General features: G+C 35.2%; 1 protein-coding gene across 7 annotated transcripts in view; it reads left to right on the top strand.

The window, feature by feature from the left end:
• Positions 1-19873, top strand: part of LOC106884255 (zinc finger protein 385B) — a 34214-nt gene that overhangs the window by 947 nt on the left and 13394 nt on the right. For 3 of the 7 annotated variants that reach the window (XM_052967603.1, XM_052967598.1, XM_052967600.1), the window contains exons 2-5: positions 14799-14864; positions 16478-16531; positions 17986-18046; positions 19042-19205. In XM_052967603.1, coding sequence (XP_052823563.1) covers positions 19058-19205 — 148 coding nt within the window. In that variant the 5' untranslated portion in view covers positions 14799-14864; positions 16478-16531; positions 17986-18046; positions 19042-19057. Of the gene's footprint in view, positions 1-14798; positions 14865-16477; positions 16532-17985; positions 18132-19041; positions 19206-19873 lie in introns of all 7 variants that reach the window. The other 4 variants (XM_014935533.2, XM_052967601.1, XM_052967599.1 and 1 more) reach the window with 4 other exon arrangements.

Below are 19873 nucleotides of genomic sequence, written 5' to 3'. Positions count from 1 at the left end.
GTCATTTGTAATGTGTATGAAACACATCCTACATGATTCTGCAGCCAACTATTTTTCTTCACTAGACAACATCGAAATGATTGTGCGTCAATGCCGGCCTCCATCGCCGTCATGTTCTCTCTCCTTTAGAAGACATTACTAGCAACGGCGACACGGCAGATGGAACGGACGAGCAGCATTTACAACCAACACAAATATCATACGCACTTCGATATTTATATACTTTAATAATCGGTCATTATCAGCAATATATATCTATGCATGAAATATACATTTATAATTAGCATTTAGCCGGTTTAATTAAAACTCTGCCACTATTTCACTTCACTTTCATCGCTTCCCATCGTCTATCTTCAACAAAACCTACCCTTCATTATTTCTGCATTTTTCTTTCACAATCTAGGCCTTGCCTGCCATTTTAGTGACATTTCTTTATTTTTAAACCCATATCATTTTCTTGATACGATTTTACCGTCTCTTTTCTGTTTAAAAAATATCAATGAGGCTTTTTTTTTATAGCTGTATATTTATTCATTTTAGAAAATAATAAGTTTCCATTTTCACCTTAGTAATGAATTATCTGATAATCTTTAGATAGGAAAAATGTGGAGAAGTCGATTGTATTAAAAAAAATTTAAGAAATATAACACCTTTTCCTTTTCTAACGATAATAATAATAATGGCGGTAAAAACGTATAAGCAATTAAAATATGATCCTTTAATGGAAGGACCTGTGTGAGTGAGTGTATGATGTGCGGTATCTATCAGGGTGCTGGAGGAGAATGGAATGTCTAAACCCCCCCGACTTCATCTTCAATTGCCCGCCTTTCTCTTCTTTCTGACCATTTCAAATCAGTTCCATGTTAAGCAACATAAATAGCCGTGTTTGTCTAAATCTCTTCTTCGGTGTAAAATCGGTGATTTGGGTTAGGGTTAGATCAACTTCCTCCCTCATTTCTCATTTCCTTCACACTCGATTACCGCCACCAAGAAGTCAGCTTCTTCCTCCTCTTCTTTTTTTCTTCTTCATGACCGCGTATTTCCTCCACCTTCTTTTACATATAATCATCATCTTGGAATTATATATATATATATAATCGGGGAAAAAAAGTTAGTGGATGAGTGAAGGGCCGAAAGTTTCGTGTGTTAGCAATGTATAGTTTCACCCCCCCCCCCAATATATATAGGTTGAAAATTCGGTGTGTTTTGGAGAGAAAAGAAATTCTAATGTTACCAACAACGAAAAGAAATGTCTGTGTATCAATTTGATAGAGAACTGAGAGCTAACAGTTTCATACTTTTATGTTACTTTAACTCGGCTTATTTATAAAATAGGCCAATTTATCTCAGGCTTTGTTTTATGCGTTATATACGTAAAGCGAGGAAGGAAAAGAGAGAATGTGGCGAAATGTATTTCAGTCTAATTCGATTCAGTTTTTAAGAAATTAATGCTGACGATTGTGGAATATGAAAGCGACGGGTTTGTTTGATGTAAAGGAAATAAACAGTTTGCAGATATTCCCCTTGTTCTTCAATCTCTTCTTATATGATTGAAACGACCGGCGCCATTGAGAATACGCATGGCGAAAGGAGGAATGAAACATTTTGCGATACGTGCTGTGTATATATATATCTAGGCGTGTACTCATGTCTATTCCACGTGCCTGCCTGGGTGTATATATGCATGTATGTAACATGGAAATTGTTTTGTTTTGGTGCTGCTTGGTTTTTGATTTACCCTACTTTTTTTTCTCTCTCTTTTTTGTTATCTGATAGTGTTGGCATTATGAAATATTGAAGAACTGTCTGTTCCCTATTTCGTTTTGTTTTCGGTCTTTTTGATAAAGTAAGCTGGGCGAAAGTATGCCACTGTTTGTTCGTAATGTGTCTTGTATTCGAGTGAAGAACTCACTGCGTCGCAGAACATTATATACACGCATGTAGATAAATGAATTTTGTGTTATTTATTTGCTGGTACCTTTCTAGAAAGGTTCACCGAAACCAATATACATCCTCATTGTATATCGGTTTGTTTTTCTCTGATGTACGATTGTTGCTTTAGAAGAAAAACAGAACATCGAGTTGTAATTTACGAGTAAATTGCAACTCAATATATAAACATCGTTATATTCTAATTTAGTTTAAACGACTCCTAAAGCATGTCGATACCGATTGAATGAGAACCGGTGAATTCGATTGACGAATGGATTCGATCTAATCGTTTCATCCCGGTGTTTAAAAGCTTCAGTTTCCATTCTTGAGAGTAACCGATATTTCTTTTCACGTCCTTGAAACAAGTTATGGACGTCGTCACACGCGGTCGTTGTTACCTTGCTCTGTAAATTTAATCCTTCATGTTGGAATTAATCATTGCAGCTGATAAATCTACGAAGTTTTTCTTAGTAAAAGAAAAAAAAATTTCCAGAGCTAACCGTAAAACAGGTCTGATAGATATATCGATAAAAAAATAATTTGCTTTTGTTATTTTGGCGCTTAGCCATCAAGTTGTTAGCAATATTTCTTGTAAAATAAGAACGTTTTCTTTGTTCAGTTTCAATTCTCACACTAGATTCCAACCCCCTTTTTGTAATCTAAACTCATCTTGTTTCTTTGATTTTATTTCATTTCAATTGTGGTTGCTTTTTTTTCCCTTTCCAACTTTACTGTCAACCTATTCTTTAAGGAACCCGTGCCCATCACAGCCAGTCTCTGTTATCAATGAGATAAGGGACTGTTTGTTTACAATTCGTGTGATCTGTTACAAGCAATTATTTGACGTCCTCCAAGGTTCACAGAAAAGGATCAAACAATCTCTCGTCTCTTCCCAAGTCATAACTGAATGTGTCACATGTTCTCAGCCTCGGACATGCGCGATTTGCCCGGCGCCAAAAATTGTCACATAACACATTAACCATGTCGGTATATATATTGTTAGTTGGAGCAGCAAAATTGAGACACTAATAGCCTTTCCGTACAACTACTTCGCATTTTCATGCCTTTTTGTTTTTGTTGTTTTATTAATCCTCGTACATCTCTCCATAGTTGTGATGTGATTAAATAACCATAAAACATATATAAAACCTTCCCTTGTCAACGATTGACAGAAACCAGCGGAAGTTAATGTCTGCACATGGTGCTACCGACCAGCCTTGTTTCACATTGCAATTTAGATTTTATTCAAAAACACCAAACTGGCAGGATCGTTAGCACTCCGGACAAAATGCTTAGCGGTGTTTCTTCCGGCTCTTTTTATGCTCTAAGTTCTAATTCCGCCAAAGTCAACTTTGCCGTTTCCTCCTTTCGGGGTCGGTAAAACAAAGTAATCGGCCCCTCCCACCTTTAAAATTACTGATATTAGAATGTCAGTTTCGATTTAAGTTCGAATGCAAAATCCTTGCACCTACAATCTGTGTAACGAGCAAATTATTGTTTTAATTGATTGATTCTGTATCTAACCTGGTTCTAAGAGAAAATTGACATTTTAGGGTTCGTAGTAAAGTTATTTCGTTTTTGTATTTGACTTGCAACATTCTTGATGTGAATTCGTGTCTTTCAAGAGATTTTGTTTCAACAGACTTGAAAATTAGGATTTTATTATGTAAAATATGTTCCAGTTGGTTATAAATTGACAATTACAGATCTTTATTACCTATTTGTGGTAATTTCAAACTATTTTGTGTATTCATATTTGTTGGTGCCTATTTATAGTTATCCCATTAGCGCCTTCGGGACCTGATTAGTGCCGGAATATAAAAATATGCCGGTTTTAAAACAAGTTTTTTTTTTTTTTTTACTTTGGTATTCAAACACAACTATTTTATCGCTGGAAAAAAAAATTATACGAATGCATACTTAAGTGTCAAAACCACCCAACTGTAAACGCACAAGCCTCTGCGACACTTGTATATAATCATCATCGGTTTAACGTCCACTTTTCCTATGCTAGCATGGGTCGGACGGAATTTTCTGGAGGCGGATTTTCAACGGCTGGATGCCCTTCCCGTCGCAAACCGTCACTTATTTCCCGTGACTGGACATTTTTTTATGGAAATATGGAAACGTACTTTTTTGGGAATTGCTCGTCGTTTTCAATGGCTGTTGAATCGGCATATTCTCGAACCTTTTTGCTGTAAACCTTTTAAATTGCATCTAGTTCTGAAAATCTTCCCCCTCCCCTTATATTTATATTTACATCTTTATTCTTGAATGTAAATATTGACGGTAACGAATTTGAAGCGACCCAAACTGCAGGATTTGGGGAACTGTGTATTATCATCGTTTTAATGTCTACTTTTCCTTACACGCATGGGTCAGGCGGAATTCGTCCAGGCCAATATTTTACGAGCAAAGATACCTTTTCTGTCGCTAACACCCGCATGTTTTCCACGGAAGATTGGAAATGGACACCGCTTGTTTGTTGACAAGGTGGCACAAATGCATAACCACGTATATATGTTGGCGCAAACAGGAAAAATAGAACTCAAAATATGAGTATGTATATATAAATATTATTAATATCTAGCAGAAGTAATTGAGTGATTCAAGGTTTGAGAGTTTTGTGCTAAAATATATATTATATCCGATACCTTCTACTGAACATTGAAATCAATGTTTTTAGCAAGACATTAACACTAAGACCTAGTTCTTTTTAAGTGATCTAAATATGTTCTTTTAAATAGGCCACTCAATATGATTTCATATATGTGTGTGTGTGTGTGTCCAGTCTTACCATAGGGCCTAACGCTCAAACCAGAACGACTTTAAAATCATAGGTACAGTAGTACCTCAGTTTTCGAACAACTCTGATCGCGAATAGACCGTGCTCGTGATCAGAGGCGTTCGTAAACCGAGGTACGACTGTATTAAATGAATATGAGAAAGACAGGAGATCAAGTACGATGTATTAGTGATCAGGGTTGGTCGAAAACCGAGGTTCTTATTGCATCTGTATTGATTTCATAGCTTCATTTTCTCCGTCCACAATGTGCATCCTCTTTTCTCCTATTTGATTCCGAACTTTAGAGTTTGATCAAAAAAACTTCCATTAATTCTATATTGTATTCTGTATCTCTGGAATCTGGGGATAAGCATTAGTTGTTTGTATGTGATTTCAATAGCTTAAGGTTTTTTTTTTTTTTACTTAGTCCATAACCAGGACAAATTTGTCAAGCGAACGGGACAAATCATTCACACCGGGGTGTACAGTAGACACACACACTATATATATATATATGTAAAATATATGCAAGTGGCGTCTATTGGCCCTCCGTCGGTTACGACGACAAGGGTTCCAGTTGATCCGATCAACGGAACAGCCCTCTCGTGAAATTAGGTTGCAAGAGGCTGAGTACTCCACAGGCACGCGTGCCCCTAAAAGTTAGAGATTTCTACTTTCATTTCTCAATACCACCATCGCTTACCATAGTTCTGTTGAAATACAATGCTTTTTATTTAATTTGAATTTGAAAATAATGAAGAATTTAATAAGATACATTGTTAATTAGCTGACATTTGAATTAATTTAACGTTGTTTGAAAAGTTGACATAAACATCAATTTGAAAGACTTTGGAAGAGAAATTTGTGACCGGAGATCTCTGTTCGGACTAGAGTTTAACTATATAACAAGATGGCATAGCAATCAAAAGGAATTTCAAAAAGATGTGTCCTGGCTCTATATTTTATTTCATCGTGTCACCCAAAACTCGAAAATGTAAATTCTTAAGCGTTTCTTCTTCACTACATGCATCCAACAATTTCGGTATGGATCCCGTTATCAGGCGATCTATCAATAAAATGTTGGGTATTCATTATTACGGAATATTGGTAAATTGCGTTTTGTATTTAACGATATCGTCATAAGCTTACCACCAACCAACGGATACAATGTGTTCCAAGCAGAATGCATTATTGAATGAAAGCCAGGAGAGGTGGCGTTACCTTTCTTCCTTTTTTTTGCTTAAAAAACACCGGTTAAGCCAGTGTCCGTTGTTTAACTCTATATTGTAATAATTCGTTGAGGGGGTGGGGAAATAAAAACGGATTTCTTTCTTCTAACCAACATTCTGTAAGCTTGTTCAACCAATTTGTATTGAATGCACCCGTTTCTGCCGGACTCGGTTCTCTCACCGCCAGTTCTCCCGGAAAGTAAGACCAGTTCCAACGTCAGCGTCATTCATTGGCATATCTTTTCGACAGAATTAAATGACAATAATTGCAACAATTTGTGAGATTTTTCGAAGAACGAATCCGATCTTATGGATTTCCTATTTTTGTAACCATTGTAGGACTTTAAGAGGGATACGGACAGACAGACACAAACACACAACTATTTTGAAGTAGTTACGTATTCGTTCCAGTGATTCAGGAGAGCCAAGTTATTTTTATACATTCTTCATGATTGTTGGTTTCACTTTACTTTGACACTCGCTGCTTTCTTTGTTTTACCATTTAATGGTGAAGTAGAAGAGAAAGCAGTTTAATAATAAAAAAAACAAAACAATAAAGTAAGCGCAATAGTTGGAGATTATAAGAATTCTAACTAGGTTTGATTTGCCGAAATGAATCTATACTTCAAAACAGATAAACAATGCTCTCTCTCTCTCGTAAATATTCTTCGAATTTCTGTTTTGTGCACCCGAATCCACCTGTTCTTTAATGACCCCCCCCCCCCCCCCCACACACACACACATGTAATGCTTCGTCGTGAAAAAGTACTCGAGGTTTTAAAAAATCCAGTCAATTGTCAAATCGTTTATATATATGTTGTCAAAGCATATTTGGCACGTGGTGGTGGGGTACATCTGCGAATTTTGTTTTGGTTTTTCGGATTTTTGTGGCGTGGGGAAATTGAAGCCAGTCGGGAAATTGCTTCTGCTTACGTCATTTTAGAAATGCGATTGTATTTGTCTTTTGATACTGTTATTTTATGAAATAATTTGGCTTGGTATTGCCTCTTTTTGCCTATATGTACCTAATGTTACTCTATAAATTGTTCAGGCTGGAATAATTGAAATATGGTTCACAGATGTTGTTTGTATGTATGACGCAGTCTTATTAAGTTTCACGCTTACGTATGAAACCCAACAGTTTTTGTGTAATTTGTAAAGTAAATTACGTTTGCTCAACGTTTTGAAAAGAAGAGAAAAGCTCAATGAAGTGGAGTACACGATTAATTCATTTCGAAAGGATTCCCTTCGTTTCCGTAATTCGGGAAAGACTCCCTCGTGCTATTTTTTTTTTCATTTCTTATTACGCGGTCGCTTTCTTTCCATTTTATATCTTCTTATATAATATTTTTGTTGTACTTGTTTAAGGAATACTGTTACCTAAAAGAAATATTGAAGTTTGATATTGTTTCAGGCAAATGTTTTGTACAGCGTCATTTTATTCTTTTAAAGTCTGTAATCTGATGTTGTCTTGGAAAACACTGGACTCTTTAAGTCTAATTATTTATTTTAATTAGTGTTACTGGAATTTTGTGCAAACGACGTACATTACCTCGAAGTTCACACCTGGGTCGATAGAATGACAATCGGTAAATTCGATTGACTATTCAGTTTAATCTCATCATTTTTATTGATGTTTGTTTTGATTCTTGGTTTAAGACTTTTTTTTTTTACCTCACGTTACATGTGTCTGTCTATAATATTGGAACTGTGTTAAATCTGCAATTTCGATCCTTATATAATAATTCTTTGTAAAGTATAGATTTTTTAAAGGATATAATAAATACATTGAGTTTTTCAGGTTTTTAAAAAGCTATTGACACTTGATTTAGTATGTTGCCATTGTTTATTAATCGGTATTCCTTCAAAAATAAATCAAGAACTCTTTCTCTCTTCAATTTCCATTCCCATTAATGATTGCCATTTTCTCTCTCTGCTATAATAGCAACTTCGCTTTTAGGAACCGGTACCATTCACTGTTTCCCCATGAAAAAGGTGTCGAGATAAGAAACAATTTTGTTTCCAGTTTGGTGTGCTACGCTAAATGTAAACTGGATAACCACGAAAATAGCATTACTATTTTTGTATTATGTGTCCCATGCTAGTCTCGGATATGCACCTTTTATCCGGCTCCAAAATAATCGTCACCGCATTTAAAATGTTAGCTGTAGCAAACATTTGCCTCAGCACCAATCTGAACTCGTGTCCTTTTCTTCCACCATTGCATGCATGGCCAGGTGTTCTATGTGAACATCATGTCAACGATAGACTTATCGGTAGAAACAAATAATGCAGGATTTCAAATGCAGAATATTCCTGCACATACACTCAAAATTCCTGTGGCAATTGATTAGGTTAACCCTTTAAGTTTTCGTAAATTAAGCTCAAATTTGTAGACACAAAAGCTCCTTTCCGTCTCCATGGCATCATAAATCAAATGATTTTTTTTCCTCAATCCACAAAATGATTTTTGTTTTCCTACAAAATGAAATTAATTAAAATGAAATTAATTAAATGAAATTAAGCCAGTAGACAGACAGTAGTATCTGCTAGGTGTTTTCGTTATTTTCGTTGGATCCACCTAGTATTTTGTCATATGTCAACAAAGCATTCCTGTTAATTAACAAATGTATTGAATGTTAATAGAAAAGAAAGTGATTAACAACAAATACAGGAGATTAAGTTACTTAACTGCAAAATTATAGCTTTCATCAGATTTGACTTCTTGCCCTCAAATTGTTTTGACTTGATCAACTGGAAAATATTTTCTGACATGGTAAATTTTTTTACATTCGTCAGATCCTTGGAATGAAGAAGTGCTGGTACAAGGCCTTATTTTGGACGAGGAGTTAGTTGATTAAATCAATTCCAGAAGTCTGCGAGTTGATCTCAGCACTGTAACTAAATCTCACCAGGTATTTTGGAGCCTGTCTGTGGTCACTCAACCCACCAAAAATATCCAAACCTCTCAAATTACACCTTATCACTTAACAAAAAAAAAATCCCCAAAACATTGGAAATACAATGAATGAAAAATGAGATGGTCCTAGTTGAAATCTCTTTGGCTAAAATTGGTTTGAAGCTAAGCGTCATCAATAAGTACCACTGGAATTGATGAGTGATTTGTTAGCCAAGATAACCAAATTGAATTCTTTGTATCTCTTAGTGAGTTATTGCATCCGTGTTGTGTGTGATAATATATAATGGCTAAAATGGCATGGGAAAAAGCACCCATTACAAAATGCAGAGAGCTTAGTGTTAGGAAAGGCACCCAATCATGCCAAAGCTGATATTGGAGCTTGATGCAAGTCTCCAATTCACCAGATCCCCTCAAACTATCCAACCCATGCCACCATGGATGTTAAATGATTTATTCTTTTATTTGTTTGTCATTTTACTGCAGTCATGCTGGAGCACCGCTTTTAGTTAAACAAATCAATCCTAGGGCTTATTCTTTGTAAGCCTAGTACTTATTCTATCCGTCTCTTTGCTGAACCACAAAGTCACAGAGACATAAACACACCAGCATTGGTTGTCAAATGATGGTGGGCGGACAAACACACACACAAATATATACATGTATATGTATGTGTGTGTGTATGTGTATATATACACGACAGGCTTCTTCCAGTTTTCGTCTACGAAATCCACTCACAAGGCTTTGGTTGCCCTGGAGCTATAGTAGAAGACATTTGTCCAAGGTGCCATGCAGTGGGACTGAACCCAGAACCGTGTGGTTGGGAAGCCAGCTTCTTACCACACAGCCATGCCTGCAGGTGGTGATAATATGATTAAGATGTGCATACTTTCCTTTTGTTTATTGTATACAATTTCTGAACCTCATGAAAGTGATAGGGGTGTAGGAAGTAGCAGTGGAAATATTTGGGGAACTTTTATACTTCTAGAAGTATAAACAATATAAATATTTATAAATTGTGTCATTGCCAGTGACAGAGAGAGAGAAAAGACAAAGAGGGAAGGTTGTAAAACATTAAAAAGAAAAATACGATCACAAGGAATTGAAATTAGTTTTCTGATTGCATCGTGTAGTCGAACTCTTCAATAATAAAAGAACCTTGTAAACCACATTTTGATGAAAACATTAAAATTAGAATTTTTAAGGGTTTTATTGACAGTGTAGACTTTCTTTTAGTAAAAGTTACATACTCCAAACTAATAAATAAGTAGTTTTATTATGATATAGATAATATTTAAAATTTTCTGTTGTGCTCTGATATTTCATTTAGTTATGGAATTTTTCTTTTGTAAAAATTTTTCCATGATCACTTGTGGCCTTTTCTTTTGTGTGCTTTATGTTAACGTATATCATTACAATTTATCTAAGACTAGACATTTTAAATTAGAAGACCAAAACAATCTGGTAACTGTTAGAATATCTAATTAACTTGAAATAGTTTCCAATTTTATTAATTGGAAATTATCAGTATTCGACCGTTTAAAAGAGATTTGGATGAAGAGTTTAAAATTTGAAGCTTGGCCAGCACTGAGGAGTGAAACGAAAAGTATTTGTAATACATTGACTAGCTATAAGTCCCCCAAGAAATGTTTGTGAGACCATTTGAGAAGAGCTTAAAGAAGTTCCCTTGTGAAATTTGAGTTTGTTGGAGTTAATCTCTTTGATGCAATCAAGTCTTTCATTTCAATTTCAGTCCAGTATTTCTCTGAAATAAATGTCTATTATCAATGTTTTCAGTTTGTGATGGAGAAGCATCATCTTCGGCTCGTGTTCTTGGTATTAAGGTCCATTGTAATGGTTTAGGTAGAAGAAACGTTTTTACTGATGGATAGATGGATGTATGTATCTGTCTGTCTGTCTTGTTAACCTCCACTTGTCCCCTGCTTGCGTGGATTGGAGAGTGTTTATTATGGCAGATTTTCTATGGCTGGATGCCCTTCCTGTCACCAACCCTCACCTGTTTCCAAGCAAGGTAATATTTCCCTATGGCCAGACAAGTTTTCACTCTATTTTGGGAATGAATGACACTGGCAATCATTTACAACAGCAATCGTATGAAGGCAGAGACACCAACAAACTCACCTGTACATACACAATGGATTTCTTTCAGTTTCCATCTTCCAAATCCACTCACAAGGCTTTGATCAGCCTAGGGCTATAATAGAGAAGATGTTTGCTCAAGGTACCATGCTGTGGGACTGAACCCAAAACCATGTGGTTGAGAGAAGCAAACTTCTTGACCACATAGCACAGTATGCAAAATACACAGCTGTTTAGTGAAGCAGTGATCTTTTTCAGATTTTTTAATGCCATTTTGTCTAGGACCACTCCTCGTTTGTCTTGTCATCATTTAACATCTGTCTTCCATGCTGGCATTGGTTGGATGGCTTGGCACGAGCTGGCAAGCCAGAGGAATCCTGTCGAGCTTCACTGTCTGTTTTTGGCATGGTTTTTACTGTCGGATGCCCTTCCTAATGCCAACTACTTTATAGAATGTTCTGTAATATAAATTTCCTATTTTAAAGTGACGTAAATTTAATCAAAATTTTATGTTCAAGTTCCAAAACACCATCTTATTGAGTTATTTTAACTACATTCTTCATTATTTTCAAAATTGAAACAAAAGCAGTCTATTTCAACAAAAGGCTCAAATAGATAATATCCCTTAAATTTGGTTGCTCGTATTAGTATCCCTCTTGATCTTTTAGTGATTCAAGGAAGTATGGAGAAAGATGATAAATAAGCCCTATATCTACTGCTTCATTTGAACAGGTTGCCCACCCTTTTAAATCCGATTGAGATTTATACCCTATCGGTTCGTGTATTTTTTCTTATTACCATATTTCTGGTGAAACCCATTGACTTGCTATTAATTTTGTAAATAATGAAGAATTTAGTAAAATGTGTCTTGATTAAGCTGGTGTTTGGAATGTAAATTAACCTGAAATTTTGATGAAAATCTTTGAGATCATTTTGAAACAGAATTTGTAATTTAGAATTAGGGTTGTCTCAGGCAGGTTGCCATCAAAAGAGGTAAACTAACTGGTGATCCAAAAGTGGGAGTTGTTTTATGGGCTTTTCTCAGCAAGAACTTATTTACTCCAAGACTATGTCATGTGACTCAAGAGGCAGTCAAAGTAGTCCGGTAGGATCGGTTAGCAGCAAATTGCAGTGCAAATCCTGTTGTCGGTTCCTGTTGATTGTCTGGTACCAGTTCATATTGGGATGTCCTTTATGCTGCTGTTTCTGAGGGTTCCACTTAACGACTCAGTTGCTGGGTCTTATGACCTGTCCCCGTGAAGTCAGCACATGGTGCTGGCCAGTGGGCATTGGCCTGTGCTTCTTCTAACCTCTGCTGCTGATAAACAAAGAGTTTATATTATTCTCTTCTAATTTTCCTTCCTCGCTTATTAATTACTAAAATATATTTAAAAGAAGAGTTACCGATTGGTGAAAGAATCAAAGGACTTCATATGCCAAATTACTTGTTGATGTGAACAACCTCCTAAAATTCTTGGAAAAGTCAATAGAAGAATTGCAACTCTTCCAATTTGGTAAATTTAATTCAAGCTGCAAGCTTCAATATGTTGGTTTTCAACCATACTTGGATTTCATTCACCTCTGACTTGTCTTGTGTAATACATGGTATTTCCAAAAGTATTTGGATTGCATGTCTTCTACTTATTGTTGGATTTTTTCCCTCTGCTTAAGCCTTTCGTTACCGTATTTCTGTTGAGATGCTCTGTGTTTCTTTCAATTAATTTCAAATATAACAAAGAATTTAGTAAAATAACTTAGTTATCATTCAGCTAGTGTTAGGAACATAAATTGTAACTTAAATTTGGTGGAAGATTTTAATTCAGAACTTTTGAAAACAAGACATTTTTACTACAGAGCCAGAGAAGGTTTTGGCCGGGTTGGTAACGAAAAGGTTCATGGAAACTATGTAAAATCAGCCCTGCCCCTTTGATCTGGATCTCTGATGACCTTTTGCTCATCTAATTACAGTCAATTAATGAATTTACATATATACGTTTTGTTCTAACTTGATATCCTTTGTAAGTGATATTAGGTGGAATACAATTGGTTTATCATTTACTGCTACAAATGTTGTTGCAGGTATGGCTGTGTGGTTAAGATGTTTGCTTCCCAACTACATGGTTATGGGTTCAGTCGCCTTACATAGCACCTTGGACAAGTGTCGTCTATTGTAACCCCAGGCCAACCAAAACCATGTGAGTGGATTTGGTAGATGGAAACTGAATGAAACCTATCATGTGTGTCTTGTCTTGACATTGTAAACTAGTGTCACACATTTCCAATATTCTGCAAATAAAGATGTCTGGCCATGGGGAAAATGTTAAATAGGAGAGAATTGGTGATGATGATGATGTATGTTCAAAAGTATTTAAATAATTTCCATCTTTTACATGCAGAATTTTCTTTCTTTCTTTTTTTCTACTTGTGAAGAAATAATTTTTTTCTTTTCCAAATACGATAGTTAATGTGTCTTTTTCAAAGATTGGTATTGTGAAATCTGGACAACGTTACTTTCAACTGTTCAAGCCACCATCTTGTTGGCTTGTAGAATGGGTTTTGTAGTGAAATACTCTTTTAATCATTAGTCGCAAGCACTCTAAGATCACTGTATTATGTATTCTGTATGTGCGATGTCACGAAAGGTGCATAAGCATGTTTGATGCACTTTCAACGGTGTATATTCAGCAAGAAAAGACTTTTGTGCATTTAAAACAAACTCTGCTTCATATGTAAATTCCTGAGTACTTTATTGAGACTTCAGAAAATGCATCTTCTATGTCATTGGATCCGGTATTCTGTTTAAAGGAAGCCAGTTGGATGCAACTTAATTTGATTCAAACCTAATTTTTGTGTAATTCATGCCATATAAAAATCTTCCCAGCCACTTAGTGTTATAGTCATTATCTGTGACACATGTTTTTGAGTTTGTTTACAACTTTTCCAAATATTTTATTTGGTACTGGTGGGGACATCAGTTAGTGGGTCCCTGAAATTCTGACAATGATTGACCCTTTTACAAATAGTTTATTCCTGCAAGCATAAACATGCTTCGTACAGGTATTTCATATGTACTTTGTTCATCACTGTAAATATAAAATTATAATCACCACCAATGTTTGTCAATTCATAGAAATTCCTTGGTTTTCTTCTTGAAAATTTGGTTTGGTCATTGAACTGCTACTATGTTGGGATACCACCTTGAATGGTTCAATTGAACAAATGAACCCCTGTACTTATTTTTACATCTAGTTTTTATTCTATCATTCTCTTTTGTCAAACTGAATTCATACACTGAATTGGAAGATTAGATCCTTTAAGCTTTTTTTTACCATTATCTCACTGTTGTTTTACAGTAAATGTTTTCCCCAAACCTTTTCCTCTTGAAGCCCTTTCTGGTTTGCAGATCCCTTCTAACCACCATCATACAACACAAGACTGTTTTGTAGATGTAGGCACAGGGTTCATTTAAGAAACCGTATGGTTTTAAGTTTGTTCCTACTTTTGACTGATCATTACCTGGTAAATGGAAACTATGGAAGCCTGTTGTGTGTGTGTGAATGTGAGTGCATTTTGTACTGCATAAAAAACCAATGTTACTGTATAGGTAGTGCCCTTGTTTTTACATCTACTGTAAAACATGCCCAGCCTTTCAACAGTTATTTGAATGACCAGGAAAATAAGTAAGGTTTGGTGACAGGATGTGCATATCTGGCTGTGAACAGACTGTGCTCAGTAGATCTTGTCTAATTCACCCATGGAAAAAGCAGACATTAAAACAATGCTGTGTATTAATTGGAAAATGATTTTGGCTTCTTTTTTTTTTTTGTTTTTTCAGACATGAATTAAAGTTTATTGGAAGTCCACAAAAGAAATTGTTTTGAAGTTTGGAACAGTCATTGAGGTAAGTTTTCGTATTTGAATTGAAATCAAATTGTTAAGTGGCATTTGGTATCAGATTAGCTAGTCATGGTCTTTCACTTCAGTAAGGTATCACCATCATTATCATCATCATTTTCACATTCACTTTTTCCATGCTTGCATGAGTCAGATGGAATTTGTTGTGTTTCTTCTACAGCCAGATGCCCTTTCTGTTGCCAACCTTCATCAGTTTCCATGAAAGGTAATATTCCCCTGTGATCAGACATGTCTTGGATGACTGGAAACAGCCACCACTCGTATGACAGTGATACAGTATCAAGGCAAGGAAACGCGCGCACACACACGCATAATAGGCTTCTTTCAGTTTCCATTGGCCAAATCCATTTCTCAAGACTTTGGTTGACCTGAAACTTTAGTAGAAAACATTTTCCCAAGGTGTCACACAGCTGGACTGAACACAGGTGAAAACTTTGACAAAACAGTATGTCAGTTAGTTTCGATATTTATGGCTAAGTTGTAATGATTAGAAAACGAACATATTTGCAGAGAGTAAACAAATGTATTAATATTTGTCTCTCCGTTGACATTTCCTTATGTCGGACCCTTTAGCATTTACGTTCTTCTGACAAATGTGATGCTTAATTTATTCACATAGTTTTGAATTAATCACGCTCAAGAGGCGGTAGGGGGGGGGTATCAACAATGTTTGTAACTTTATTTTCTATGTGCAAAATTGTAGTTTAGTATAAATACCAATGATTCAGAATTACATATTTTCTGTCCAATCAAGGATATATATTGCTGTTGCATTGTTTGACGATGTCACTCTAACATTTTGAATGGCATCCTGAAGATCTTCATCACTTTTGTTCTCAAAACTTTCTTCCTTGTCAGACGAATTTAGAAACATTTACATCTGATTCAGCCAAAGACAAGTCACTGTTCTTTTTCTTCTCTGCTTTGTAAATCCTTCCAAGTTGGAATTACAACTTGTTGAAGCCAAATTGATAATTACAGATCACAAAAAAATCAATTTCTACTTCAAATGTTGAAAAAGACCTTCTGCTATTGAAAATTTCACAGTATTTAGAGTTGTGTTCCAATGAAAATGCTTTTTCTTGCATTATCTGAAGTGAACAAGATTTCAATGTCGGAATTGTTTATTTGTAGAATATTGTGGAGTAGATGTGAGAGGCCGGGTATGGCTAGTTTAATCCTTCCATTAACATATTTCTATTGGTATGCACTGCCCTTGTTTCACTTATTTTGAAAATAATGAGGAATCTTGTAAAATAATTTTGTTGTTATCAAGCTAGCTTATGAACCTAAATTATGAAGTTTTGATGTAAAAGTTTTTAGATCGCTTTAAAACAATGTTTGTATCATAAATCCAGAGTTGGTCTTGGGTGGGTTTGATATTAAAAGGGTTAAAAGACTTAATACTGTTTTAGAGTTGAGACAATTGACCACCTCCTCCTCACCCCTCTATTACATGGTGAGGTTTATGGCAATCACTGATGTGGTGATGTTTTATTTAAACTTAGGAGAAGAAAAGCAATCAAGAATTAAATCAGATATTAGTTTCTCCTGGTGTGTGTGTGTAACAATTGAATTACTTTTATTTTTTCGTTACAGTAAACAAATAGATGCTCAAATCTTTAATGAAATAATTGTTATAATTCTCAACCAGTAAGTATTTAGTGCTTTTTTTCTCTTTCTCCACTGCTAGTTTCAATGTTGCTGGGTCTTTCTGACATCACTATTTCTACAAATGTGCATGTAATTGTTGAGGGTAATTGATGTTAAATGATGATGATGATGATATGTGGCACAATGTGAAATTTCTTACAAAGGTTCCTTTTTTTTTTTTTTTTGGATTTTTCATAATCATCGTCATTTAATGTCCGTTTTCCGTGTTGAACTGAAAACTGGTAAGCCGCTGGGAGGCTGCACTAAGCTCCGGTCTGATTCGGCATGGTTTCTATGGCTGCATGCCCTTCTTAATGCCAACCACTTCACAGAGTGGCCATGACTATGGTCTCACTTGGTTGGACTGTCTCCATGAGGCCCAATGCTCGAGCGGTGCTTTTTACGTGCCGCCAGCATGGGTAGCAGTCAGACAGCACTGGCATTGGCCATGACTACGATTTCACTCGGATTGTTGACTTAATTTGTCAAATGGTTTATCACCAGCATTTGAATGCAGGGTGTTGCTAACATTACTTCTGCCCACCAATCTTGAGTTTCTGAAAAGCGTTATAAGTCCTTCCTCCTCTCACAAATGTACTCAAAAATATTCTCATGCCTTTGAGTTCCATCGAATCTCTCTCAATGTGTTGTTTAAACTCTGCCCCACCATTACTGACCCAGTAACCTGGACTTTGTGTCCACTTGTTGAGTTTTTGTCTTCCTATTTATTATTTGTGGCTTCAGTTCATCTCTAAAAATGTTGTGATAGATATTTAATCTTGCCCCTCGATATTAATAGTTTTGTTGGATCTTGAACCTTTATACCCATATGGATCATTGCTTTTTTTGAGATCTCTCATGCATGACTGCATGGTTCAAGAAGCTAGCTTTGTAACCATGTGGTTTTAGGTCCAGTCCCTCGTAATGGCACCTTGGGTAAGTGTCTTTGGTGACCCCAAGCCAACCAATGCCTTGGGAGTGAATTTCATAGACAGAAACTGTGTGGAAGCCTGTTGTGTAGATGTGTCTGTGTTTGTTTCCTCACCTTAATGTTTGACAGCTGGTGTTGGTCTGTTTATGTCCCCATATCTTAGTTTAGGTTTGGTGGAAGAGGCTGATAGAATAAGCAATGTTCAAGGCAGTACCCCCAGGATAGCTGCAATCCAATGATTGAAGCAAAATAAAGATTCAATTTTGGTAATTCCATTTTACTAAACCTTGCATTAATTACAATCCTGTGCCATGTAACATCTTCCCCTCCAACATATGTTTATAGAAGAATGTATAGAATCTCTAAGAATATAGAATTAAAAGAGACACCAAGTGAAAGCATTTTATATCTTTACGTTGTTTGTATGCATGTGATTAGAATAGCAATAGAAAACTAGAATATTGCCTAGTAAATAGAACAACAGCATGAATAGATATTAATAAGAAGTCTTGAATTATTTCAGGTTGTAAAGAGGTATCAACTAACTAAACTGGTGGGAAGACTGTTGATGACTTACTGAGAAGGTAGGGCTTTATATAAGACAAGTTTCTTCTCTTGTCTAGCTGTAAACATTTTCCTTCCAGCAACTTTTAGGAGAAAATCTTTTCGGTAAAGTATCTTACAATCTGTGGTATTTAATTTGTATTGGTTTTAGCTGTTTGAACTCTACACCTCTCTGCCCTTTAATTGAGAGAGATGGCTTTGTGCCAGGTGATAAAAGGTTAAAGTATGATTAAGGGACAGGAAGAGGAGAGGGGGTCTGGTTGTAGAGGAGATACGTGGCTACCCTTGCTGGAAAAGAGAGATGGAAGTGAAGATGTGTCAGGGTGTACCTTAAGAGTACTGGAAGTTGTGTGCATGTGTTTTATATACACACACACACACACACGTGTATGTATAAGTGGCACAGAGGATCAGACAGGGCGAGTGACAATTAAATTGAAAAAGTAGTCAGAATGCTGGACTAAATCTATGACTACCAGGTATAGCATAATTTAGTTCTTAAATTTTGTAAAAACTGGACATTGAGTTACAGAAAAATCATTGATGCATTTTAAAATTATGTATTCTTTTGTCATGGGGGTGAGATTTTAGTGAATGTACGAATAAGTAAAAACAAAAACAAAATTTACTTAATCATGTACAATAATATTTGTATGTATTTTGGAAAGTCACTGAAAGGAGTTTGGAAATATAACACTATTCATCTGGTTGCTGAGTGAATTCATAATTGTTGTAATTAAGGAAATTTTCTGTCTTGTATTAACCCAATTATAATTTAATAATTATTCTTAGAGGTGTTTTACAATGAAAGTTATGTTATAAAAAATCTACATATACTGTACCCATGTATTAAGACCATGGCTTTAAATTAAGAATGTTTGTATATCTAGTGGTTCAACAATACTTCCAAATGATTTTGTCAGAATAATGTATTTTCTTTCAAGTTTAAAGACTAGTTTCGAAAGCATACATGTGACTTTTTAAAAATATGTTGACTTGTATCGGTTGTTTGCAGGGTGGTTATCAAAGACATGGATTTCTTTCCAAAGAAAAATACTGGTTCGTATCGGTGCGAGGTATGCGATGTTACTGTGAACTCGGAGGTACAATTGGTGCAGCATCGAACAGGGAAAACACATTTACGCAAAATGCGTTCAGATTTACCGGCTGATGAAGCAGGTGGGTTGTTGAAGTGCTTTTAGATATCAAATTTAATAAGTAAACAATTAAAGTAATTTTTTCAATATGTAATAGAGATTTGTTAATAATAGCATATTTTAACTGGAAGACCTTGGCTGCAGGCCAAAGCTGACATTAAGTTTGAATAGGAAGAGCAAGAAATTTTGTAGCAAAATTTAGCTCTAAATTAGAAATGCAATTTCATCATCATACAGCATATGTATTTTTTTTTTTGTTTTTGTTTTATAAATTAGCTAAAAAAATTTTTTTATTAAAATATAAAGTAGTTGTGATAAAACTGTTATTGGAACAGCACAAATTGCATTATTCTGAAACAATTTATTAAAGTTGATTAATCCTTTTAATTACTAAATCTAATTGTGTGCACTGTCATTATTCATCTTATTTACACTACTCAGAATTGAAACATCTGAGTTTAAGTTTACCATGTGTTGAGTTTGGTGCAATATATATATATATATATACACACACATATATATATATATATATATATATATATATATATATATAATATAATATAGGATAAAATCTTTATAAGAATTTATCAAGTAGTCAGCGTGAAAAAACCTCATAATGAAAAAAACTCATAATTTTTTTCGTAAATATATATAATTTATATAAGGGCATTAACTATATAGTAATGCCTC

Source organism: Octopus bimaculoides, chromosome 4 (assembly GCF_001194135.2).
Source record: "Octopus bimaculoides isolate UCB-OBI-ISO-001 chromosome 4, ASM119413v2, whole genome shotgun sequence".
Lineage (NCBI taxonomy): Eukaryota > Metazoa > Mollusca > Cephalopoda > Octopoda > Octopodidae > Octopus > Octopus bimaculoides.
This window is presented reverse-complemented; position numbering and strand designations above follow the sequence as displayed.